At 44.5% G+C, this 16,016-nt stretch overlaps 1 protein-coding gene across 1 annotated transcript; it reads right to left on the bottom strand.

Annotated features, from left to right (window-relative positions):
- Nucleotides 1-1,737: 1,737 nt before the first annotated feature.
- On the bottom strand, nt 1,738-15,421 carry Srp68 (signal recognition particle 68). Its single transcript, XM_084604332.1, has 10 exons — nt 15,189-15,421; nt 14,341-14,407; nt 13,201-13,456; nt 12,070-12,186; nt 10,499-10,714; nt 9,548-9,757; nt 7,924-8,136; nt 5,719-5,934; nt 5,122-5,244; nt 1,738-2,078 (listed from the first exon to the last, which is right to left on the bottom strand). The coding sequence occupies exons 1-10, from the start codon at nt 15,277-15,279 to the stop codon at nt 1,848-1,850; spliced, it is 1,740 nt and encodes a 579-aa protein (XP_084460458.1). The 5' UTR covers nt 15,280-15,421; the 3' UTR covers nt 1,738-1,847.
- Nucleotides 15,422-16,016: the final 595 nt, after the last annotated feature.

Raw genomic sequence — 16,016 nt, forward strand, 5'->3', positions numbered from 1 at the left:
CATTCGTGACTGCGGCCACAGACTACGCAACGGCCGATGGAAGTAGTTTCCTATATCATATATGAGTAGTTTCCTATATCAGATATGAAGCCCTGTTGTTGCTTTCGCAACAACAGGGCTTCATATCTGTTTTAAGTGGTCACCTACGATTGGTAGCTGGATAAAGCAGTGGTTTAAAACTGTATGCTAATAAGAAATTGCAATATTAGAGACACAGATTAAGGTATTGGAAATTAAGCTAACGGACTAGATGTATGTGAACGAGGAATCAAAGAGGCTACAGATGGCAGCCTTTACATTATTGCATCATACTGTTACAGGTGGAGCTTAAGTGTCCCTCAATTTTTTTTCTGAGCTGGATTGAACTGTGAAATGTACCTATGTCTATGCTTAACAAACTCCTGCACAAGCCCATTGCAGTGGACTGCGACTTTGACATTACACATGAATACGATTGGAGCACATGATGTGAAATGTCACAGTCTTCTGTACTTGTAACAAACTTTGAAGCTCCACGAGGACTATGCAAGGAAGCTCTTGTAGAGGTAGCATGCGTACTGAACTCGATATGAAAAAAATGCAGACATTTCTGTCTAAAACTGTAATGTCATGTGAAATCGGTGTTGCACATGTTTTGTTAATTTGTAGAATAGCTTTGTGCAGATAGACTTGAACGAGACACACATTTTTTACCAGTTGAATCTCTTTCTTTATTGATTAGCTGCGCGATTGCAGTGTCATACTGCAGGACTTTCCACTGCCCCGGCATCGCATTGCTGTGCATCTGCTGTGCAGCTACTGACCAATCACAGCTGCTCCATAAGTAATATGTTTCGTTCAGGGTAATAGTTAACCCTCTAAATTAGTGCTCTTGCACTGATACATTTTGCACACAGCCCTGTAGTCCCAGGTGTCTCCTTCGAGCTCCCTCTAGATGGTGCAATGGCGAGCACCTAGCAGTAAAAATGTACAGGTGCGGACATAAGTAAACAGAGCAAGCTTTTCCGTTCAAATTACAGTCACGCCTTCCATGTTGATAAGAAAACATTACTTGTGCAAGTGAATGTGCACTGGCATCTACTACCAGCCTGAACATACCATGACTTCCAGTTTCAGTTATGCAATGTGTGAAAAATTTTATAAAAATAGCATGCTCCGTTTACTTTTGCCTGCACCGGTACCTCCCACCTGAAGCCCCACACTGTAATACATCAAATCAATTATGTCTGCATTTCACTATGATCACAAGCTAGCTAAAGTTGGATCATTCGTGCCACAGCTTCGCAACCACCCTGCAATTTTTTTATTCCATGGCGAGAGCTGCAACAGCTTACCTGTCGAACTTGACCACACACCAGACCAGACTACAGTTGACAGCGTGTTCCCAAAAAGTTCTTTGCACTCACACTGCAGCTATTGCTCAGACTTTTGAGTTAATTACTTGTAACCATCCTGCAGGTTTTATTAGCTTTCTCTAAGCCAAGTATTTTAAATGAGAACAGCACAGGCATGTTTCAGGCTCCAAGTTTCCGCCAAATCTGCTAACAGTAGCAGACTTAGGCATTTTCCACTGAATTATGTTAGCAGTCACATTCTCTTTTTGATGCTATTGTTACGGACATCAGCTATGAACATAACATGATGTAAAAATGACACTTTTACATTATTTGCACATATACAACAAGAGCGGGAGCTTCTAAACTCGCAAACAGGCCTGTAAAGTGCAATACTTGAAAAGAAGCACTGGCTTCAGGCAACATTTTATTCAGGCACGGTGTTTTCAGACACAAGTAGCTTGCACAAAAAACGACAATGAAATGCCTGAATTCTACAGACATGGGAAAGGCCTACTTCTTCCAGCCTCCAAGCCATCCCTTGACGAAGCCCGTCAGGCCCTGGCCCTTCTTGGTGTCAACAACGTCGTCGAGTGATGGGAACTCAATGTGGTTGAGGGCGAGGTCAAAGAAGAGCGGTTTGCATGGAATTGGTTCGAATGGTGGGGGGAAAGCGGCTATGCGAGGCTTTGAGGTAGTCAAGCTCTTGTCTTCCAGGTAGGTGTCCAGGCGATCCACCAGCAACTGAAAATAAGAGAGCCTTATAAGAACCTACGTATATGCAAATTGCTAAGCCAGGACAAAGTGGACGATTTTGTGTTTCCAAACATGGCATATTGTGATTCAGTTGGGCCCGCTACTGCAGCCTCAAGAATTCCATGCGGTCATGACCCGCTGAGCTATATTTGCTAGCAATGAAGTGACCTGTTGCAAGGATCGCTGAGACGATAGTCACTTTCCATGCAATTCTTCAGAGCTATCGCATCTACAAGGACTTGCAGGCACCATTAGTTAAATGTTGTGACACCTTTTTCTGGCAATTAAGCCCAAGCTAGGGCCACAGTGTAATCTTTCCTCTTAGGTAGCAGAACACACTTCCCGCTCGCAATTACTGGTTTCCTCTTCAGAACACTGTACATTGTTAACATTTGTTACTTAAAACATAACATAAACTAACACAACTGAAAATATTTGATGTTGAAAGGGAATAATAATAACAATAATAATAATAAAACAGTTTCCCCAATTTAAATGAATGTGCTTGGTAGGTCTAGTTGCAAGAAGCTTCTACAGATGGCATCAGTTACACAGGTGGTGCTATAAGTGACCGTGCAGACAGCACAGACAGGAATGCGACTATCAGCCAGGTGCACTGCAGCGCAGCCAAGCTACTAGTTGGTGGAATGACGCAGTTATGGATGCAACTCGGCTTGTGGAGGGCAGCGTAAAGGGACAAAGCTGTAGTCTACACGTGCTGCTGCAGCTGTTTCACATAAACCACTTTGATCATTATCAGATTTTGTTAGAACCTAAAATCTACACATATTAAGCCACAGTGCACAAGAAAAAAAAGTACGACAGAAGCAGTGAGCTCAATGCCAGAATGCATAACCAAACCACGTACACTCTGAAGTGTAAGCGGTGGGACACCTGACGGTGTGATTCAGTTTTTGTGCCTTTGTGGTTGGCAACATCATTCGGATTGGTTGAGGCCCATCACGGGCCTTACAGTCCAGCGAAACAAATATGCAAGGGCTAAGCGCAGTCATGAACACTGCGTTTCGGGAGCCATTCCACAACCAATGTTTTGTTTTCAGGCTGGGCATCTTCCCGCTGGCACTGCTGCTCTTGTGTCCATTTCAAAGTCAAGCTGTGATATTTGATTTCCTTTTGCTGACTGCAAGCGTTACAATGTAACTGTAAACAAGGTAAGATTCCTGCTTTCTTATTAATGTCTGCTGGGCCTTAGAGGTATAACAAGTTATGCTAAAGATGTGTAGAAATAAAAAAATTATGCTCTACCTCCGTCTCTTTTCACAGCTGCGTTTTGTGGACACATTTACTTGAAACATTTAGTTGAAAATAAGAAGAAACATGTTTCCATGTTTCTTCTTATTTTCAACAAAAGTTTGAATTTTTTTGATGATTCCAAGATATTGTATATGCAGACCATTTTCACTTTTTGTAGTTGCTTTGCACCCAAACATTTGTTATTTGCACACCTCTAATAAATTTGCCTTTTTTCTGGCTGTGGTTTGTGGAAGATTTTATCTCTAATCTAGCTTGGCAGTATTAAAAAAATATTAGAATCAATTTTCACTCAGTCCTTAACATTTGAATTCACTAGGCACCCAATATTTTGCTACAGCAGCCGACTAATTTTTCAGACTTGCGTGATACGTCCAATATTTCGGACTCTGCGATTGCAAAAAGTTTATTTTTTCGGGCCAAAATAGGCACCTGGACTACCGTGGAGATTGTTTTTCCCGGCTGAAAGCTCGTTTTTTTTTCGGTGTTGTATAGATACAGGCAGGCACTGTTGTCACAACCAATTGAAGGCCATGACTTCATCGACACCACCTCCCGTGGGGCAGGGAGAGTGTGTGCAATCGGAGCTGCTCATTCCTCACGAGTTTCATCTCACAGTCTTCGCAAGCATCGTAACTTTTGAAAATAGAATGTTACTGTTCCGCGCAGTGCATGCATTCCTTTGCAACATGACTTGCAGCCGTGTCACACTGTCTCATGAGGTGAAGCAGTGCAGACATGATGAAAACGTGACCGTACTATGCTATAACTCTCTAGCATCGGTTTATAAATAAAATGTGGGGAGCGAGCGGTGAGGTTCGCAAATCCTTAGCTGAATTTTCATAGCAAGCAGCCGTTTCTTCAAGTTCACGAATTTTTCGTTTGGTTATTCGCACCATTTCCAGGGTTCCGTTGAGTCCGAACGAACTGTCAGTGACTGCATTCGCACAGCTCCAGTGTAAACAAATACCAGTACTACCACCTATGAATGCATGGCAAAGTGCAATTAGCACAGACTCGCAAAATGACAAGTTGATGACGAGCTCAACTTGTGGAGAGTTTGCGATGCACACAGTTGCCAACCGAAACCGAAACCTTTTGGACGTGCTTGACTATCCGGACATTTCACGGCACCGCAACATGCTCCACAGAACTAATGTATATGAGCACCCAAAATTTTGAACGCATCGCGACTGACTGCTCTATTTTTCAGACCATATCTGCATTTGGTGCGGAGCCACTGTCAATAGCCAAAGTATAATAATAACAATAATAATAACAACAGTGGAATGTCATTCATTCAGGCTTCAAGGGGGCCAAAAATACGATCAAATAAAGGAAAATCAAAATAGAAAGGAGTCAGTTAGAAGCGGGGGACCTTTTGGCAGTGCGACGTGGCCTTCACTGCTGGCCCTGCCATGTTCTGAGGGTGTTTCACTGTGTGGATGGTGAGGGTTATGCAGTGAAACATTTTCAAAGCGCGGCAGTTAGTGAACCAGCTATCACATCTGGACTTCAAGCCCACGCGTTTGCCCATAACATTCCGACGCAGTACAGCCATTAAATGCCAACCCGTCGTCTCTGTTAACATAGCATGGTGACACCGTCAAGAATCAGAACGGGCACAAAGCTGTTGACCACTTCCTCCACCACGGTTGCAATCTGAAGTTTATGTAAAGTGATTTTTTTTAACTAAAATTCAATCTTTTTTTACGTTTTCGAGGGTCCCTAGAGAATCCGAAACATCGACACAGTTCACCTGAACTTCCTTGTCCTCGGCTGAGGGTGCCTCAGCTGTTGAACCTAGAATGCTCTGCGCATGCACCGAGTACTCCTGGCCCTCCAGGACACCGTCCAGCTCCTTCAGCGATGCCACGGCTTCCTGCATTGAGACATTATTGCAGGAAGAGCAAGCCACTGGCCAAGCTCCATGCAAGCATGTGTTCTGCATTTTTAAGCATTGTTCGGGCTTAAACTCCCCACTTCTCAAATTGAACAGAAACTGAGCTCTCTCACCTCGCAATGCAGAACAGCGGTGTCGATAAGTTTCAGGGGCGAATGAAGCAGAGGTCTGCACAGTGACTCTGGGAAACTTTACCCAAGATCTGACAAGTACTACATGAGTGGAAGCTGACTAATGACGAAAAATATGTCATCAATGAGCAGGCTGCTTAGTCTTCTTAGGCCACCATGGGGCACTTATGTAACAGAAGTTCAAACACTCAATGTTCAAACAGTCAAACACTAAACAAAGAATGTACTGCACTTAGTCTTTGCCATAGAGGTACCAACATAGGACACAGAATACAACTGACCAGAAAAGGCAACACGTCAGCTGATGCAACCATGGACTTACATCGGTGAGGTGAGAGGAGGCAGCAAGTGCCTGTTGAACATATTCGCGCCCGCGCCGGTACAGCGCCATGGCTTCAGGGTAGCGGCCGGCCGCAGCCAGTGTCTGCGCAATGCGGTGCACCCGGTGGGACTTGTAGAGGAGCAGCTCCGCCTGGACCTGCTCCGCAAAGTCCGAGCCCTCTTCCACGCCTGGCAGCTGCAGCATCTCGCTCAGGCACTGCAGGACAGAGGGCAATTTCAGGACATCAGCGCACCGGTTTCACAACAAAACTTGTCCCCCCAAACGATTAAATAGAAGTCGGTATGAACTGTACTACCATGTATTTGCGGCGGTTTACTAGGTTAGCATTACAATGCCTGTTAGTGCAAGAAGCTTCAGCGCAGATGATGCAAAGTGCAGAGAGAAGCATCCCTCTCCGCTAGCTGAACATATCCAAAATCCAATCCAGTAACCACACAACAAGCCAACATTGACTAAATTGGCTAAAGTACCTAACACTGGGTAATCAGTAGTCAAAGGTCATAAAGAAATAAAAATGAAAATAAAAACAAAAAGTAATGCAGAAATAAAATAACATACAAAACAAAAATAAAATATAACAATGAAACAAAATTAAGAAATGAGAAATTACTAATTGAAGAAGAAAAAGCATCGAAGAAGTCTAAGTGCCTCCTAGAATTTTTTCCAAGACCCCTCAGATCGCTTACTTTTTGACGGTTCCAAAAGAGTTAATGCAAATTGGTTTATAAGAAAGCAAAGACGCTGTATCTGACACTTTCACCATGGACACCTGAGCCATCCAGTAAGGTAAGGGCGCAAGCCGGGAGTGAAAGAGAAAGAGGGGTGCCGCAGTGGGAGGGGGGGCTATGAAGCAGTTGTGCCCACCTAGGCATTTTTAACGTACACGGACATCGTACAGCACACGAACACGCCTCCCCATTTTGCCTCCATCGAAACGTTGCAGCCGGCGGAGAGCTAATGTCCCAAAGTTAATTATTATATATAGGACGCTGTAGTAGAGGGCACTGAAAATTTCGACAATGTGCACCGACATCGCATAGTATACATGGGTGCATTGCTTTTCGCCTCCATTGAAAAGCAGCCGTCGCGGCCTTGATATGGACTCGCATCCTTCGGTTCAGCATTCAAGTGCCCGTACTATTGAGCCACTGTGATGGGAGCCTTACCTTACCTACAAGTGGAGAGAACTATCTTTTTTTTCTCTTCTTCTGCCACTTCTGACACTGTTCTTATTCCAGTCCGATCTATAATCGCTTCTTTTATTCATTTTTGCTCAATAATTCAAGCCTGGCCTCTCCCTCCTTCCCAGAGCGAGGAATGATAGGATAGAATAAGGATGACACAGCAAAAATGAATAAAAGAAGTGATTGTGGATTGGACTGGAATAGGATCAGAAGTGGGACAGAATGGTAAGTGAAAAAGAACTGCTAATACTGTATTTCCTCCACAGCAATTGATTGCCCCCAAATACTTCGCGACAGTAGGTGTTCTGATACACATTAAAAATCCAGATTACTTGTGCGACAGCTCAGTATGCTTTAGCACTAGGGTTCAGAAGGGGGGAGGGGGGATATCCCCCTAAGCACCATCTGCAATGGACTGCAGGTAGGGAGATAGAAAAATCCCCCTAGGCATCATATGCCATAGTTGTTAGGTGGAGGCTTTCCCAGAGACGCCACCAACATAGGATAGCTGTTTCCTTTATGGCGCTTTTACGCTGTCTCACTAAATGTATCCGGTGTTCATGTGTGTGGTCTCCACCTTCCAAGCAACCTCCAAGCCCAGAAAGTGAATCTTCCACCTACGAGCATCCACCCTATATATACCCACATACCAATCTCCACTCTCTAAAGGACCCCATCAAGCACCCACCCCGACACCTTCAAAAGTTTTCCGATACCAGACACTCATGGAGATAGCAAACCCAAAGATGCCGATCAGTCGTCTAGCATCTGATGATTTGTACAGAAGATGCAAACAGCAAGGAGACTGATCTTAATGCACACACCAACACACGAACCGGATTGTTCATTTGTAACTTTTTTCTTTTCATGACAAACAGGATACAAAAACAGTTAGAGCCACTGTTTAGCAGTGGCTCGAAGCATTAAGTTTTTGATGAGCATTTTCGCTGTGACAAGTGGCACTGCAGGCATCCAGCTTTGGATTGATCAGTATGCTGACCTGGACAATGATCTCGTAAGGCCGCACGAGGTCCTGGGGCTTGCGTGGTCCTGACTCGTTCTGTTCCAGCTGGCGGATGAGCAGCAGATTTCGCTCGACCGTGGTGCGCTGGCGCAGGTACACCAGGTACGAGTGCAGCAACTGCAACGACGACACCGGGCCCTTTCCAGAGGCAGCGCCACCCCCTTCCACACGCAGGTCTTCGCGGAGGAGCTGTTGAGACAATGGACAACACGAAAAGAATGATGTAGTGAGCAAAGTGGCAACAGCAGCATTAACAATGGAACTCAGTACAACACTGTGGTGACCTAGCAATGGGCAGAGCCTAATAGTAAAAATGGGCAATGCCATTTTGGGAGTGGGCATTCAGTGCTCATAAAGGCAATGCAAACTGAATTTCTTATCTCAATCTTTGGCTGGAACTTGTCAACCCAACAATGGTCTAACGAAGCTCAAACACTACAGTTTGTTCCCAATAAGCCATCTAACGTTGAAAAGCCACAAGTTCATACAGTAGAATTTTAATGATACTATCATGGTTAACAAGAATTTCGGGATGAAATGATTATGTAAAATTCTCTGGCCAGAAAGCATTGTATAAAGTATGCATGACTCCAGATATTCTGAACTAGAAGTGCGCAAACATTGAAATTTTGGAATATGAATCGAATACAAATATGGGGGAAAATGCCTGCAAGTACCAATTACCTGATCAGTGAAAAAAAAAAAAAAAATCAACGAACTGAACATACAAACAACATCACATGGTATTTGAAAATACATTAAGCTAGGATTGCACAGGTGTGTATATGCTACCGAAGAATCCAGTATTAATTTTATACAGGATTCTGTAAGTTGGTTTTTGTACAGGAAGGACCTGTACGAAACTGGGTGGAGCTATCATATCGCTGCGGAATGCACTGAACTCTCATAAATTCAGCCTTGAAGAAACTGGACGAAACGACCAAATTAACCAAAAGCCCACATGCATCACAGTAATCTGAAATGATGAACACCTGCATGATGGTTTCCTGTACCTGAGATGAAAACCAAAGTGAGAAAGATTTTTTTTTTTTTTTTTTCAGTTTTGCCAAAATCTTTACTTTGAGCACACTGTCGGGAAGGCCCCCCTCACAAAAAGGAATGCCCCGCTTCACAAGTAACGGTCTCATTGCGTTTTGAGGATGCTTCACAGCACGCGGTGAAGCATTGTGGTGAAGCGTGCAGTGCAGAGAAACATGCAGCGAATTTGAAAATTTTTGGTGTCTTCGGCAATTCTCGAATACTCGAAAAATTCACGATATCAGTTTTTCGATTACGAATATGAATCAACTAATTAGTCACATTCTAGTATTATTCAAAATTTGGGATATTCGCACACCTTTATTCTGAACACTTCTGTGCTATTATAGCTGATAGCAATTCATAGACCGTGATCGCATCTTCGAGCACTAAATGCTAATTGCACGTCGGCACTGCCACTATCACCAGTTATGAGGTACACCCCGGGAGCACTGTGCGGCGCCTCATGTTTGTACACAAACACTATAAATCCAAGCAAACATCCCCACTACATCAGTTTTCCCAAGTCTCTAAATATGTTAGCCCTTCTACCCCAACACACCTGTAGGGCATCCTTGCAATCAAAGAGGAGCCGCTCGTGGACGGCGATTTTGGCCTCGATGTCTGGGGCCTGCGCCAGCTCCCGTGGTGCCTCCTGGGCGGCCAGTAGGAAGAGGCGCACCTTTTCATGGCGCACGGGAACTGTGCGGCCCAGCCAAGTCACCTCCGACAGGCTGCTCGCCTGTTTCTCACGGGCCTGCTCAATGAGGTGCTGCAAGGCATCATGGGGGAGAAGAGGCAAAGCCACCTCCTCCGTCAGCCACCATTTTCTCACACGAAATAATAACGTGACAGAAAAACAAAAGGCCCCTGTTGCCTAGAGGGACTGATTTTAGAGGGCTACACATATGAAAGAATGCAAAACCCAGCCAGAAGCAACTAGGCCCCGGCTACAGGACCAACAAGCATTTTATAACTAAATTCATGGAGCATGACTGAAAATAGAATAGCAGGAGTAAAATTGAGAAAAAAGAAAGCAATGTTACTCAAAAGTGTGATATAACACTTTAGATTGCTAATTCAGCCACTTTGCTACGAAAGGTCAGCTTGTTCATTGAAACTATGAGTTGGCCAGTCAAAAAAGCCATTTTTCATGCCCTACAAATGCTCATCAGTTCTGTTCATAATCCCTTTAGTTAAGCAAGTATCCAAGGACCCCAAAAATGTTTTCGAGAACTTCAATGCGTCACGAACGCTCATCCGAGAGCCTCTGCTCTGGAAATCGTGGCTAAATTATCTCATGCCTCTCATCAGCACCTGGGCGACTCGCAAAAATATGCAGCCCACTTAATCCCAAAATGCAGATGCCTGATAGCCTTTATATGTTGCCATGTAGAGCACAATGCCTGCTTGCTATGTTGAGGACTCTCAGGAACATTCGCAAGAGATTAAAAAAAAAAGAGATGAAAAGGTTCACACGCATCCGAGCAGAAAGAAACGAGGTCACTCTCACGTCCAGTTCAGTGCCCGCCATGGTGACGTTTCCCTGTAGGCGCATCCGCTTGAGGTCCGAGATGGCCGTCTCATCGCCAATGTTGTATGCGCAGTAGCGTAGGCTGGGGGTGAGCTCGTCCACGCGCTGTTGGTAAAGAGCCCGCTGGCCCTCGCCAAGGGCTTGCGCCAGTTTCTCATAGATGGTCTGAGCCTTGCTGAAGCTCTCCATGGCCTCCTGCACAGTTACAGGAGGAGGGAAGGAAAAGACGCAGCATGTGAGGCCTACTAAGTGCCAGAGAAAAATGCTTCCTTGCACTATCACCGGACCATTCCTGAAAATCAGACCACACGCAAGAAAATCTGGCTGACGGTTATCAATCCTGCGAAACGTGGCAATCCATGACAGCAGTGTAGTGGATCCACTCTATTGCACATTGGCTATGGTGGCATGGAAGCTGGCTCTTTTTGATTTCTATGTGTTGCTACGCTTTCTTGTACACCACTGTGCGCAGAAACTGCCACAAATCAAAACAGCTGCGGTCAGCGGGCAACCACAGGTTTGTATGACTGCCCACAGAGGGCATAATGGCTCAGGACTTCGAACATGGACAACTTGGTGGCGTAGCTCTGCTCAGCTTACCTTTACCTTGCAATTCTTCGTTTCACTATGACAACTGATGTCTCAGAACCAGCAAATGTGAGCAAGAATGTAGGCACTATGTTTTTGTTTGCGTGCTTTCTTCTTTGTAATTATATGTACACATTAACATACACAGATCACTATATACTATTCATACCAATAATTTGTAAACAAATTACATTTTTTACCAGTCTTTAGTTCGAGACTGAACGGCCGAGCAGTGGTATGATGTCAAAAGCTAGTGTACAGGTCCTGTGAGGCATGAAAAAGGAAAAAGCTGCGAAACAATCTCTCTGGACATCGTTTTAGCTCACTACAACGATAAAGCCAGTCTGCCTGAAGAACCAGAAACAGAACGAATCACGAAGAAGAGATCATACTACAGTTTTCATCATGCCTCACGTGAACTATATACGCTGATATTTAATGTCATAATTGTCGCTTGACTGTCGAGATACCAAGAGTGCGTGGCAGAAAAATCTGACTGTAAATTATCCAGTCATCATCATCCTCATCAGCCGGACTATACCCACTGCAAGGTGAAGGCCTCTCCCATATTCATCCAATTAACCCGGTCCTGTGCTAGCTAAATCCACCTTACCCTTGCGTAATTCTTAGCCACGTCCACCCACCTAACTTACTGCCGCCCCTGCTACGTTTTCCTTCCCTTGAAATCCAGTTGGTTACTCTTAGAGACAGTCGGTTATCCTCTCATAGCATTACATGCCCTGCCTATGTCCATTTCTTCTTTTTGATTTTGGTTAGAATGTCAGTAACTCGAGTTATTTCTCTGACCCACTCTGCACACTTCCTATAGTTGCATGCAAATACAATGTAGTGATCTATGTACAGTAATGACTAACCATTGCGAAGAAAACGTGCAATCTAAAGTTGGCATCTGTACTCCTTTGAGTATTAACCATTACACTAAAACTGTAGTAGGAACTCACCTTCCACTGCTGCAGCTCAGTGGAGAGGGTTCCCTCCAAGTAAGCACAGTAGGCCTGGGCCTCAAGCTTGCAGCGGGCATCACATCGTGGGGATGCCGTGCACAGCGCCTCCAGAGTCTGCAGTCATACCATATGAGAAAAAGCACTCCACATCAGTCTTTCTGTTAGCCAAAAAAACTGCATTGCTAGTGTGATAATCTGAGCCACAGCAGATAAGCCTCAACACTCTTTCAGACTTCAGTCAAGATAGCACTGCTTACTTCCGCAAGTGAGGTACTAAATACCTGGAATGAATTTTAAATGCCACACCTTTCATCAAATGCAAAAGTTCATCATGTTCAACAAATCTTCCAAGCGCCCTTTTAAAGTTACTCTGACGGAGGGATGTTCTGGATTTGTGAAATTCTCGAGTACTGCTCTGAAAGTGTGAAAAGTCTTGCCAAGTCAACAAAAAGGTATGCACTGAGGAAGAAAACAAACTTATAGGATGTTAAAGTATCCTCAGCGGTTGATGCAGTAGCACTGCCTTATGTACTGCTGCTAAGTAGTGGACTTAATTAGTTGATAATTACTAGTACTAATTGGTAGCATTAATTAACAGTACTAAGTAATAGGGCAAAACTACTTAGGGCTGCTTAGTAGCGCTAAGCGATGGTCTTAATTTTAATGAAGTGTTGCTTTCATCCAATGAGCGGCTGCTGTCTGAGGTGGTCACATAAGGTCTCTCAACTGTTGCACTGACGAATGCTCCCCTGTGACGCAGAGACATCACACCTGGCTTTTGATCCATAAGACAGCAGTCTGATTCTGCATCACATCTTTTTTTTGCACAAAGAGGCAGTGTGCGACATCACAAGAACATGTGACCCCTCTCGACCAATCAGATAATTTTGTGACACACTAGTTTTTCTCAGAATGTGGACTCTAATCTTGTCAGATTAAAACGAAGGACTAGCAAGGGGGCATTGTGCTGGCCCAGCTACTTTCTTCCATTGCTATAAAAAAGGCCAGCGTAATAAAGGACTGGAAGGTGGACAATATGGCATGCTGCTCTGATAAATTCAGTCATTCAACTTTACATCTTTAGTTTCATCCATGCAGGCCCTAAGAAAGCGAACAGCCTCACATCACCTGGGAGTGCTTGACAGCCTTGCGCAGGCGGCCGAAAAGGTGGAAGCGCTTGCGTGGTTCAGTGTTGGCCTCCTGGCGCAACTGCATTGCATGAGCCCAGGCCCTCTCGCACTGCACCACGATCATGAGCAGGTAGCGGGGATCTCCGCTCGCCAGCAGTTCCTCCGTCACCTCGCGACCCTGGTACCGGTGCTTGTTGCCCTGAAGGAAGTGCAGGGACTTGCGCAGGCGGCGCAGTCGGCGACTGCAGTAGCCCCTGTGCGAAGACAAATTTACAGACATCACACCATCATCAGCTGCTACCACTGCTAGTATGCATGCTTGCTGCACAGCAAAGCAGGCCTCTAAAAATGATCGTCAATAAGTTACTAGCACTAACTACCCCAACTTTGTGAATTTCCAAACAATGTCTTTGAAATCTCGAACTCTGACACTATAAATATTCCATCCTTCCTCTTGTGTTGTACTGTCACTTTCATAAGCCAGTGGTTGTCTCTACGCACACTCCATGTACTGCAGGGCTTGTATTCCGATTGCGTTAAACCAAAGGAAATACAGCGCTAAGTTTTAGATGAACCACACAGAAAGACGGACGGGTTCGTCTAAAACTTAGCGCTGTATTTCCTTTGGTTTAACGCAATGTCACACCAACTAGCCCAGCAAGAGATACTGTTGTATTCCGAGTCAAGTCGTTTTCACAAGTGTTACTTTCGCCCTCACTTTGAACTGACTGATTGGCGGAAACGCCAGAACTGGACATCAGTTCCGATTGCCATCACCTCAGGTTCTGGCATTTCCACCAATCAGATGAGGGCGAAAATGACACTTCTCAAAATGATGCAAACTCAGAATAAAGGTCCCCAGTTTGAACGATTATACAATAAAATCTAACCTTCTGTGCAAGCATTTCCATAATGGAATATGTGAGCAATTTCATAAAGCAGTAAAGAGAGAAATCTTTAGCTTTGCCAAGCATTTCTCAATAATTTTTATTTAGAAAAACTGTCTAATTTATTGGATAAAAATTACTCCAGTTCTACAGATCATTGGTTTTCAACTGATGGCCCGTAGCTCACAACAGCTATTGCCTACACGCATTTGTACAGAAAGAAGACAACTGCCACAAAAACAGTTCTGTACCTGTAGCGCTGATAGTCTCCATGCCTGAGACCATGCTTTTGTTGAGCATCCTTTGTCATCTGCAGGACTGCAACCAGTGGGTAAAGGAAGCCACTTGCAACGTGTTTGTGAACAGAAATGAGACTGAAATGTATACATAACCAACCATATATGTACCGAAATTTTCTATGTGAGCAGCCAGTCTGTAATCTTTTCTTGTACGGCTCATGGACAGATTATTCAGCTTGGAACAGCGACGTGGGAACAGACGAGGGAGAGGAAAGGGTAGGGGGTGAAATTAACAGCAAAGACGGAGATTTACAAAGGTCTCAAGATAAGTTTCGTTTTAAGTTCTGATGGGAAATTGGGTACACCTCAGACCACCTCGAACATGTTGTCAAGAATTTATTCATTCGTCGTAACACGCGTGTCTTCAAAACGAAAGTGCAAAGCAACCGCTTCTCATAAGGGTGCGAAAACTGTAAATGCGGCAAGCCGTACCACTCCCCAGTTTGGAAACATGCAAATGCGACGGACTACATTGGCTGACCACTGGATGACCTCGTGCAACTGAGGTTTCGGTTTTGCTCAGTCGACCGAATGATCCATTAGGTGCCAACATATGGCCTGTGCTGCAGCGTCTTCGGAATGCCGGCTATCCGCGACCCCCGAGTGTCGTGCTCCGCGTCAGACGAATGCGCGTTTTAGCAAAATAGAAAAAAAAAAACGATCAGCTGATCGAATTTAACGTAATGAGCAGCGCGTAAAGCTTCAATTTCAAGCCGGGTCGAGGGAAGATCGCCACGTAGAGGTTTCCCCGACGGGCACACTTGTCACGTCAGAGAAATACGCCGGCGTGTCAAGGATACTCTCGAGTGTTAGAGCAGTCTTCGGGGGCTCCTCGGCCGGCTTGACTTCGCTGGGTTGGTCCCCCGGCGCTTTTTCGACTTCAGCGGGCATTTTGTCAGCGCTTAGAAAACTTTTAACAGGACGGCACACACACTTCGCGTATTTTTGCACGCACTCGGGAGGAAGTGGAGCGGCCTACAATACTCTGCAGCACTCTCAGATGACGACCACACACATGTAAAAAGGGTCCGTAGATTAGTTCACAAGCTGACCGCTAGGCTATTAAAATTGCTATAATTTAAGTAAAACATTAGTTTCAGGTTATTAACGCAAATAATAACATTAAACAGAATTAAGGCTTGATATTTAGAAGTTTTTTTTTTTTTTTTTTTTTTTTTTGCGGTGAAGTAGGTTAAAGCACTTTTGCTTTTATGTCGACGCGGGCGATTTGAACGATTTGAACGTCTTCTAGCTACCTCCACACACAAACTTCGCTATTTGATTCCGATTACCGCTAAACCGTTTTTATCAATGCTGAGAACGGCTATGAAATTTTCCTTATGAGGTTAGCATAACAGTTACAGCTACGTTCCAGGTTTTACTAAATAATTTGCAAACGTTGAAACTCTTCAAATGGTTATGCGTACATAACAGGGTACCAAAGACAAATTTATACTTGCAGGAGGCGATAAAAATCCTGGATCTGACAGTCTAAAGTGATGGGGTCAGGGCGCAGGATTTAACTCTACTAATGTATGGAGCGAAATGAGAGCTCGCTTTTATTGCTGTCATTGGCATTCTGTGGCGTGACATCAATTTGCAACTACTATATGGTATAAGAAACTAGA

Source organism: Amblyomma maculatum, chromosome 5, assembly GCF_055883805.1.
Source record: "Amblyomma maculatum isolate TAMU_Amacu chromosome 5, ASM5588380v1, whole genome shotgun sequence".
Lineage (NCBI taxonomy): Eukaryota > Metazoa > Arthropoda > Arachnida > Ixodida > Ixodidae > Amblyomma > Amblyomma maculatum.